This window comes from Guyanagaster necrorhizus (assembly GCF_019112545.1).
Source record: "Guyanagaster necrorhizus MCA 3950 unplaced genomic scaffold BT62scaffold_4, whole genome shotgun sequence".
NCBI classification, from domain to species: domain Eukaryota; kingdom Fungi; phylum Basidiomycota; class Agaricomycetes; order Agaricales; family Physalacriaceae; genus Guyanagaster; species Guyanagaster necrorhizus.
Window position 1 is genome coordinate 409,155 of NW_025064883.1, and position 11,683 is coordinate 420,837.

General features: G+C 41.3%; 1 protein-coding gene across 1 annotated transcript; it reads left to right on the plus strand.

Annotated features, from left to right (window-relative positions):
- Positions 1-1,810: 1,810 nt before the first annotated feature.
- Positions 1,811-2,642, plus strand: BT62DRAFT_916705 (uncharacterized protein; the record flags this gene model as incomplete). Its single annotated transcript, XM_043184010.1, has 4 exons — positions 1,811-2,017; positions 2,088-2,174; positions 2,231-2,280; positions 2,369-2,642. 4 exons carry the CDS (start codon positions 1,811-1,813, stop codon positions 2,640-2,642), a joined length of 618 nt encoding a protein of 205 aa, XP_043043713.1.
- Between the last annotated feature and the right edge of the window lie 9,041 nt (positions 2,643-11,683).

Sequence of the window (11,683 nt, forward strand, 5' to 3'; positions counted from 1 at the left end):
CAAAACTTCCAAAAAGTGATAGTTATAATGCTATCATCATAATCATCAATCACTTCTCCAAAGCAATCATTTCAATCACTTGCTCAACAGAATTAACATCAGAGAGATGGATGAAAATTCTATAGGATGAAGTCTATGCAAAATATGGCATGCCACAGATCATCATTTCAGATAGAGGACCACAATTTGCCTTCAAATTCCTCAATGACTTGTATCGACTTCTCAATATCAAACAAAATATATCAATAGTATACCACTCTCAAACAGATAGCCAGATAGAATGGGTAAACCAAGAAGTCAAAAAGTATCTATGACTTTTCATCAACTATTGATAGGACAATTGGATGAAATAGTTAGCACTATTATGATTTTTACTATTTTTCTTTCCTTTTTCCTTAATTTATTCAGGATTGACCCCTATTTCTGCTTAGTCAGGGCACCCAGACCTAGTGCTTAGGATCATGGGAATGCTTAGTCATCAGCACTGCCCTGATTCTGGTCACTGCTGTGAAGTCATGCAACAGCACAAAGACAGAGAAGCCTCTTTTATCTTTGTGCAGCAGTAACAGCACAACAGCAGGACAATACCTTTTGTAGGTATCTTAGTAATGCTAGACAATACACTACACAGCACTGGTAAGGACAATTAGATAGTTATATTCTTGGAATGATAAAGACTTAGTATTTAAGTAGTGTAGCTCTCACTGTAATACCCCAGCTTCGAGCTAAAGTTTATTCTTCACCATCCTATCTCGAGCAACTTGTAAAATATCTTGATCACACAATGCTGATAGCACATCAGTGAACTCTAACAGTATAACCTGAAGTACAAGGTTCTGTTAGTTTATCATGTGTTATCAGTTATATGGAGTTTGGGCTTAACAATTAGCTTAAAGCTTCTAGCTTCTCTTTCTCAAGCCCAATTGTGCTGAGAAACTGAATGCTTCCTGTGCTTAATCCCTCCAATCCAAACTTCACTTATAAGTTCTTTGAACTCTTGGCTTCCATTATAAGAACTTTGATCAGTTTATTGGTGATCATACAGCTGTGCCATGAACATTAATCAATCACTGTCTGGGCTATCTATCATTATTAGAAATTTCAACATATCTGAACTATTCTCTATAATGTCATGCTAAACCTCCCTCTCCATAACATCCCTGCCTCTGCTTGACTCTCAACAATCTGACAGTCCTTTCAATCCAAAGAAGGAGTCACACCCAAAGCTGTCTCTGGGAGCTCAGCTGAAGAGCATTCTAAGAAAGAAGAGGAGCAGCACACATACCTCCCATGACCCCTGTCAGCAGTCATCTGAGACTCTGGAAACTCTTAGGCTACAGAGTTTTGATGACCCAGACCTGACACCTCCATCTTGTCCCTTAAATACAGCATCACAACAAGAACAATAACTCTCATTTCTAGAAGAGGCATTAGCCATCATGCTAGAGACTCTCTTAATGCCACACAGGTGGCTCAAGGAATCAGAAATATCAGAGGCTCTAGGTTCTGACACACTATATCAGTATGAAGCAGAAGCATTGACTATAGAACAGAGATTGATGATGATCTTTATTTCAACAATGACAGCAATGAGCATCAGTACTGGCAAGCCACTATCAGAGAAGCTGACCAGTTGGAGTGCTATGCAGTTAGCAATAATACTAGCCAAATAGAGAGCATATGAGAGGTACCAAGAGCAGCACAACCAGCCAGCCCCATTGACCTGGTCCTCCCCCAAGAGGACCAAGTTTGATGTTCCAATAACATTTCCAAGTACCTTCAGGAGCAGGCATAGATCAACAATGAAATCATGAGGGAGAACACTCTCTTTGGGAGATATCTCCAAGCACAGGCAGCAGAAGAGCAGAGAAGGAACACCAAGAGTAACAGAACCAGTATGCTCATTGGTACTACCACTAACAGCATATCCAACTCTCCATTCCAGAAACCTACCACTCTCACTGCTGAGCCTGACCCTTGGGCAGGACCTCCTGAAGGAGTCATCCACATGAATGAGGTCCACTGAAGAGCATCACCTGATCTTGACAATAACTGCCTGCTATCTTATAGAACTGACACTATTGCAGAGACTGACAATATTCTCATCCAAGGAGATGGAATATCAGCAGACTGAGAAACTATCAGAGGAGATGATGAGAGCATTGACCTCACAGGTGATATTCAGAGGTTTCTCAACAGGAACTTTGCTGCCCTTTTTCTCAATCCACAGTTCTACCAAAACTTCCATTGGTATTGCAGAGCAATGGTGGCAGTAGCAGTGTGAGCAGAAGCTAAGAAGCAACAGAGGCAGCCTGAGCAGCAGCCTACTCCTTGACTCAGACCCAATGATGCCAGATCCAGCATACAGTTCCAGTATGGCTGTCCCAGAGGTCTATGACCCATGTGACAGTTCCCTCCTCGAAGAGGATGCAAGCAGCAAGACCACCAGTGGGGACACAGATGACAAGAAGGAGGAGGATCATGATGAGAGAGTCGAGGATCCTCTAACTGACTGGGTCAGTTCATGGAACATACACATGCTTGAAGAGAAGCAGAAAGAATTAGCATGGGAGACATGCCAGAAGGACTTTATAGAGCTGTACCAGAATGGTACAACTATATTATGGATGGATGACACCTAGTTAGTGTCACCTATAGGACAAAGGTACACTGCCACTGATTATATTGAGCATGCAGAAATTTTATAATATGCAGCCACTGAGCAGGCCATTTTTATTTATAATAAAAGATATTTAGAGCATCAAATGCAAGCATTACTGCTGTACAGGCTTAAGTATAGCACTATACCAAGACTTTAAATGCCGAGTGTTGTGCTAAACAAGCTGGTTAATATAGCATCCTCAATTTGAATAATGTCATCAAGATATTTGTTCACTACCTTAGCCATCTGAAGCACAGCATCTCAGCTTGCCAGAAGCCGATCCCTGCTGAGTAACCACTATCCAAACTCATGGCAGCTACCAGTTCAAAAACCATTTGCCAGACAATCACTGCTAGATAAAGCTGAAGACAGTGAAGAAAAAGTACCTGAGGAGCTCATTCTCACAAAAGATGACTCTATAGCAATTGCTCAAGGCTGAACCATCAAGAACAGGCAGATCATGCAAAAAGAAGCACCACCATCAGAAAGTCCCATCATCAATGATGGCTCCCTTCATTTGTTTTCAGGACCTCCAAGTGGCTGGACAGGACTGCCCCCTAGTGGACTTCTGAACCTAATGCCTGCTCTCAATGTCAGCACTCAAATTCTTCAGATCAAACCAACTCTTGTATCCAAGCCTCATCCCTTTCAAGGAGCATCTGACAATATTGATTGCTTTCTAGTTAACTGTGATCAATACTTCCAGGTGTTTACCTCATACTTCCTCACTGACATATATAAGATGACATTTGCAGTGACTCACATAGTAGACAAGACAAAAACATGGTGGATTCTTATTTCTCCCACATTTTAGTCCATCAATAGACTCCATCATCAATACCCTTCATGACTAGTCTTTAAACAAATGATCAACAATAAGTTCATGTTATAATTTTTCTATTCTTTCTCTCAATTAACCCCTATTTATGCTTAGTCAGAGTGCTAACACAGGTGCTTAAGACTATGAGACAAGGCTTAGTCACTACAACTAGCCAAGTCTGTCATTGTCTTTCAACACAACAGAGTTGCCTGACAATGCACAATTATTCTTTTATATACAGTAGTAACATTCAAGGATAATAGGCACAAAGGACTCAACAACATGCAATTAGCAGTAGTATATTTAGAACAGAACTTGTACAGTACTTAAGAGGCTCACTCTTGCTAGTAATCCTCAGCTTTAAGCTAAAGTTTATTTCATCTCATTCTACTCTCAAGCTAGTTTTTCAGGCCTTGTGACACACTATTCTGATTATACATCAGTGGACTTGATTGTCTTATCTAAAGTGCAAGATAGCAGTCATTTATCACATATAATCAGTTTATATGATGCTTGAGTCTAACAATTAGCTTGAAGCTGCTTCTTCCCTTTTCTCACACTAGTTAGTGCAGAGAAAACCAAATGCCCTCTATCAATTCATCAGACCTGAACTTTGACCAAGAGTTTTTTGAACTCCTCTCCTCTATCATTGGAACATTGTTGGGATTGTTGGTGATCATTTAGCTGTGCTGAGGACACCATTCAATTACTGCCTAGGCCATCAGACACTACAACGAGTTTCAGCATATCTGACATATCTTGTAAAATGTAACCTCCAATCTCTCTCTACATGACATCCCCAAATCCCAATGAACATTCCATCAGCCTCCAACAAGCTTCTTACCAGAAGCTGGACCTAGCAGTCTGCATTAAAGAGATGTTCAAAAAGAAGAAAGAAACAGATACCTCTCTTGATGATCCAGCAGAGACCATGACCCTCATATTGCAGGATTCCAAAACCTATAGACCCCAGGGCTGCCTCCTGACCATGAGGATGAAGACATCTCAGGAGACTTCTTTCAGCAGTCTCTCTCTTCTGACAATTCCACCACCTCTTGAACTAGTAGGATTGCTGACCATATCTAGGACTCCCTCGATACTGCTCAGATAGCTCTAAGACTCCAACAAACATCTCCTGGCAGCCAGTCTCACAGCCCCCCTGCCTCTGATCAGTATTCTATTGAGACAAGCAGCAGGTTGGAGCAGTCCTCTTTGGATTGGCTCAATGATGAGTGACAAAACTGAGAAACCCAAGATGAGATCATTCACCAGTACTTCTCCACCTGAGACACTAATGTCTCTTTCAACTATAATAAGGCCCTCCAATAGGAAGAGCAGTGATAGCAAACTGCACTGCTATTGGTTTGCAGCAAGCTTGAGGAGCATATCATCAAAAGTGGCCAGTGAAGATGAGAGGCTAAGAAGTATGACAGATAGCATCAGGAAGAGCAGCAAAGAGTTGAAAGGGCTTGACTGAAAAGGACTGATATTTCTAACTGGTATGGACTCTGGCCTGAGGTCACATCCATACTTACACTAGTACACACTGACCAATCCCTCTCAATTTCAGTCTTCTAAGAGCCCAGCATCAGCTTTGATCCTGTTATGATTTTTCTTTTCCTTGGAAATAACCTTTATCTTTGCTTAGTCAGAGCTCTTAGGCCAGCACTTAGGACCATGGGAACGCTTAGTCAGTAGCCCAGTCAGTCATGGTCTTATCACACTGCTGTGTGCTATAAAGGGAGAGACAATGCTTCTTTTGTCTCCAGACTGTGGTGCAGCAGTAACAGCACAACAGCAAGACAACAGCTTTTGTGGAGAGCCTGGCAACAGCAGAGGTAACAGCTCTATGAGAGACAATATCTTTTGTGAACACTTATTTATAGCCAGATAACAGAATAGTATTTAAATAGCACAACTTTTGCTGTAATAGCCCCAGCATTAAGCTAAAGTTTATTCTTCACCATCTACTCTCGAGCTCAAGCTTCTTGCCAATGCCTTGACTATATAACTCTATTAACACATCAGTGAACTCAATCAGTCTAACCCAAAGTGCAAGGTTCTGAACTGTTTATCATGTGTTGATAGTCATATGAAATTTGGGCTTAACAATTAGTTTAACACTTATCATTCTCTTCCTTAAGCCTAATTGTGCTGAAAAACTGAATACCCCCTGTCCTTAACCCTTCTGACCCAAACTTTACCCACAAGTTCTTTGAACTTTTGGCTTCTATCATAGAAATCTTGATCAGTTTATTGATGATCATACAGCTGTGCTGAGGACACCAATCAATCATAGCTTGGACAATCAGGCACTATCATGAATTCTAATACATTCAAACTATCCTCTGAAATGTCACACTAGACCTCCCTCTCCACAACATCTCTGCCTCTGCCCAACAGTTCTTCTGATCCACAGAAGGACTCAACCCTGAAAGTCTCTCTGGGAGCTCGACTGAGGAACATCCTAGAGAAGAAGAGGAGCAGCATCAGCAGCACACATACCCTCTGTGACCCCCAACAGCAGTCATCTGAGACTCTGGAAACTCTTGGGCTACAGGGTTTCAACAACCCAGATCTGACACCTCCATTCCATTCTCTGACCACATCATCCCAGCTATAAGGACAGCAACCTCCATCTCTAGCACTGGCATTAGGCACCATACCAGAGACTCCTTGGATGCTTCATAGATGGCTCAAGGAACAGATAGTTCTAGAGACCATGGGTCCTGAAGAACAGCATCAGCACAAAGTAGAAATACTGATCACAGAACAGAAGTCGATAATGACCTCTACTGGAATGACGACAGCAATGAGTGCCACTGATGGCAAACTGCTGCCAATGAGGCCAACTGGTTGGAGTGCTGCATAGCTAGCAGTAATACTGGCCAAGCAGAGGGCATACAAATAGTTTCAACAAGAATACGATCAGCCTCACACACCTCTCCAGTCCATCTCAGAGAGAACTAAATTTGACATACCCATAACCTTCCTGAATACAGGCAGGAGCAGACACACATTGATAATGAAATCACGAGAGAGAATGCCCTCTTTGGATGGTACCTCTGGATATGAGCAGCAGAGAAGCATAGGAGAAATGAGGGGGGAAGTTGAACTAGCACCCTTGTCAGAACCACTATCCTCGACTCTCCATTCTGGGAATCTGCCACTTCCATGACAGAGCCTGACCCCTGGGCAGACTCTAATGGGAATGAGGGGCCAGCACCCCTGGACAACAGTCACCCATTATCTTATAGGACTGATACCATTGTAGAGACAGACAACATCCCAATCTGAGGAGGAGGAATACCTGAGGACAGAGGGACAATCAGAGAGGATGATGAGAGTATCAACCCCACTGGAGATCTCAAGAAGTTTCTTGATGGAAACTTCACAGCCCTTTCCCTCAATCTGAAGTTTTATAGAAACTTCTGCTGGTATCACAGAGCAATGGTGCTGGCAACAACAACAAGTGTCGAGGAGGCACCAGAGCAGCCTGAGTGACAGCCTACTCCTCACCCTAGACCCAACAATGCTAGTCTCAGTATGCAGCCCCAGTCCAGTCATCCCAGAGGTCTTCGACCCATATGACTGTTAAGCTCAAATCCCACATGACTATCAACATATGATAAACAGTTCAGAACCTCACACTTTGGGTTAGACTGACTGAGTTCACAAAGTTAATAGTGATAGTGGTTCAAGGCACAAGAAGCTTGAGCTTGAGAGTAGATGGTGAAGAATAAACTTTAGCTTAATGCTGGAGCTACTACAGCGAAAACAGTGCTACTTAAATACTGTTCTGTTATCTGGCTATTAATAGAAGTTCACAAAAAATATTGTCTGTTGTAGAGCTGTTATCTCTGCTGTTGCCAGGCTCTCCACAGAAGCTGTTGTCTTGCTGTTATACTGTTACTGCTGCATTGCCATTTGAGAACAAAAAGAGCATTGTCTCTCTCTTCATAGCACACAGCAGTGTGATAAGATGATGACTGACTAGGTTGCTGAGCTAAGTGTTCTCATGGTCCTAAGCACTGGCTTAAGCACTCTGACTAAGCAAAGATAGGGGTTATTTTTGAAGGGAAAAAGAAAAGAAAATAGGAAAAATCATAACATTACCCCCTCCTTAAGACCATCGTCCTGATGGTTAAGTTAGGATAAGTCATCCCAGCCAGTTACAGTGTCAGCATTGCTATCCTCGCTTGAAGATTGCTCTTCACTATATGTCTCCACCATTTCTGGCTCATCTGTCACAGCATCAGCCTCTCTATCCTCTTTGAAGTTGTCACTCCATGTTCATACATGTCCTCTGCTGATCTTAGATAGCTGATCTGCTGGATCCATCATAGAATGTGTTTGCAGATTCATAAAGATATTGACTGCAGATCGACATATTTGTTCAGAGATAATATTAGACATGACTCTCTTTGCATCCACTTTGTTGATTCTGTGTTCATAGTCCTGAATCACCTTATCTGCATTCATGTATTTTTTATTGACCCATTGGTTTGATTCTGGCCTATAACCTTTTCAGCTGATCAAATAGTCAACAGTTGTTTTCATGCCTCTGCCTTGTGCTTTAACCTTTCATGTTTTGTGGTTTAGCATCTCATTGATTTCATAGTGTTCTTCATCGTCAATAAGGTCTGGTGGAGGCAGTGGTGGTCATTCTTGATTTGGAAAGGTGGAAGCCACATATGGTATCAACAATGTTTCATTAAAAATATTATGAACTTTCCAGATTGCCAGTAGTTGCAACTTATATGTGGAGTTGCTGATTTTAGCCATGATTTTGAATGGTCCTGTTCATTTGTCTGCCAGTTTCTGCTTTGGTCTCGGCAAATGCAGATTTGTTGTATCCAACCACACTTTGTTATTGGTTGAATATTGATATGCTGGATATCAATATTTGTCGTATTACTTCTTTATTGTTGTAGCAGTCTTTTTAAGAGCCATCTTAGTTTTCTTGTGGATCTTTGCTATTGTTATTGCAAAGTCCATTGATGCTGGCATCGTGGTGTGAATCCATCCCATTTGCACAACTGGTGGGTTCCATCTGTAGTTCACAAAGAATAGTGTTTTGCCCATTGCTGAGTGAACTCTATTGTTGTGTTGGAATGTGGCTAGTGCTAGCTATTCCATCTAGTTGTCCTGTTGGTAATTGATGAAAAGTCTGAGATACTTTTCAATTTTTTGGTTGGCCTATTCCATTTAGCTATCTGTCTGTGAATGATATGCCATTGAGGCATTTCATTTGATGTTGAGTATCCAGTATAAGTCATCCAAGAATTTGGAGACAAATTGTGATCCTCTGTCTGAAATCACTACTTGAGGCATGCTATATTTTGCATATACCTCATTCCATAGGATTTTAGCCTATCCTTTGGATGTTAGTTCTATAGAACAAGTGATCAGAATGATCATCTTTAAGAAGCGATCGACTATGATAATGATCGCATCATAGCTGTCACTTTCGGGAAGTCCAGTTATTATGTCCACTGAGATGTAGATCCATGGTGACAAAGGGACCTCATTTGGGTGGAGTGAGGCTGCCCTGAGTTGTGTTGAAGTTTTGCTTTGCTGGCAAACATCACAAGTCTTGATATATCAGATGATATCATGATCCATCTTTGGCCACTAATATTCCCTCAAGACTAATTCCTTTGTTTTAGTGATCCCTGGATGTCCAGCAGTTGCATGATCATGATAGATGGCAATAATATCACTATGAAGTCCCTGATCCCTTGGAATATAGATCCATCCATCATAGCAGATCAACTCTCTTTCCTTTTTCAGCCTTTGTTTATAGTTGAGTGATAGGGCAATTCTTTGATCCCATTTGTGTGGATCTCATGTGGCACTCTTGATGTGTTCATGCATCTCCTCTTCCATTGGCATGATTATAGCCTGAAAGTGTTCTGGTCATAGTAATATGACCTCTTTATTGTCATCTCCTCCTTGGTTGTGATTCACCTGGCAGCTGAGGAAGTCAGCCTTCTTGTTTGCTGCACCTGCCTTATGGTGAAGGGTGTATTTATATTCAGATAATTCTGTGACCTATCTAGTCTGCTTATGATTAAGCTTTTGGGGTTGTCAGAAGTATTATAGGTTTTGGTGATCAGTCCAGATCTTGAAGGTTTGATTGGCTCCAATGAGATAATGCTACCATTTGGCAAGGGCAAGCATTATAGTCAGGAGTTCTTTGTCATAAATTTCATAGTTGCATTCTGTTACTGTGAGCACTTTTGACATAAAGGCAACAGGTCGCTATTTGCCATCTTGTTCCTGTGAGAGTACTGCTTTGATAGTGCCTTCACTAGAGTCAGTCTCTATCCTGAATCTTCCATCCTGACTTGGTATAGCCAGGATGACATCTTTGGCTAGTTGGCATTTAAGATCATTAAATGCTGCCCATTAGGAAGTTTCCCAAGTCCATGGGGAATTTCCAGTTAATTGCATTATAGGTTGGACTATTTTGCTGTAATCCCAGATAAATTGTCAGTAGAAGTTGATGAATCCAAGAAAAGATTGCAGTTCCTTCTTCTTTGTCAGCTCTGGCCATTCAGTTACCCCTGCCACTTTAACAGGGTCCATCCTGATGCTTCCTTTGCTGATAATGACTCCAAGGTATTTGGTTTCTAATACCTCAAATTCACACTTTTCAGCCTTGAGAAAAAGTCAATGTTTCCTCATTAAGGACAGTACTTGTCATACTATTCTTCAATGCTCCTCCTTATTTTTAGACATAATGAGTATATCATCCAAGTAGATTGTTATCTTCCCCATGGCAATGAGATCTTTGAAGATATCATTCATCATCCACTGAAATGTGGCTGGTGAGTTGGTGAGTCCAAAGAACATAACCATTAGTTCGAACAAACCACAGTTAGTTCAAAAAGCAGCCTTTCACTTATTGCCTTCTTTGATGCATATGTTGTTGTATCTCCACTGAATATCCAATTTGGTGTAGTACTTGGTGCCTCAGAGTTTATCTATTAACTCTGCAATTAAAGGAAGTGGATAATGGTTTTTGATTGTCATCTCATTAAGCTTCTGATAATCTTGTACTGGTCAAAGTTTCCCATCCTTCTTTTTGACAAAAAAGAAGGGTGATGCCATTAGTGACTTTGATGGTCAGATCCTTCCACTAGACAAGTTCTCCTTGAGGAACTTGTCTAATTCCTGTTGTTTGTTATTGTCTAGTGGATAGCATTTGCAGTCTAGGTTGGCATTTGAATTGGGAATTAATTCAATGGCATGGTCTCAGGGCTTTGCATCAGGTAGTTCATTGAAACTTTCTTTTTTGAATAAATTCCAATAGTCACATGCCTATTCAGGTACCATCTCTTTGAATATCTTTTCCTCCTCAGCATTGGCCTTTGCCACTAGGTCATTAGCATGGTGTATTGCTCAAATGCTAATGGCCCTTTGTAAATCAATGGTAAGAATCATTTCACTATCTTCCATCTCTTCATCCCATTAGTCCTTAGGATCTTTGTCTGGTAGTTCAAATAGAATCTTCTGGCAATGGCATCAAGTGAAAATGATGCATCCAGTCTTCTAATTGGTTAGTAGATTGTGTCTGATTAACCAATCATGACCAAGGAATACTTCCTTAGTTCCTAGGTCAGTTACTGCCAGGTTAATTCATTCCAAATGATTGCCAATAGTGAGCCTAAGCTCCACATATTTGGTGATTGATCTGGCCTGATTCTTTGTCCCATCTGCATTATAGACTGGAATAGATGCTGCTGTTGCCCAAGTGGGCAGTAGATGCTTGTTGACAAAAGCCCAATTGATTGAACTCTCTGTGCAGCTGCTATTGATCAGAGTAGTGACTGCATAGGTAGATCGAGACATTAACATCTTGATCTGGGCCTTGGCTAATAGGTCTTATCTTAGAGACTTGAATCATCAGATGAATTTTCATGGCCCATGTAATTCATCAAGCTATTCTGAGGCTCAGCATTATTCTGCAGCCCACATTCCAGTGATCATCTCATCGATCACTTCTTTGGCTCGAATCTTGTGTACCCAGTTCTTAAGTACTGCCTTTGCCACTGCTTCATCCTTCACATCCCTGATGGCCCACCAAGTCCATTCAGTGTTAAATGGCTTTAGCCAATTGGTGGAGTTCTCTATCTCTATTCAGTCCAAAGATGATTGAGTCTGTTTTATATATTTAGCTTGATGAACTTTTGATG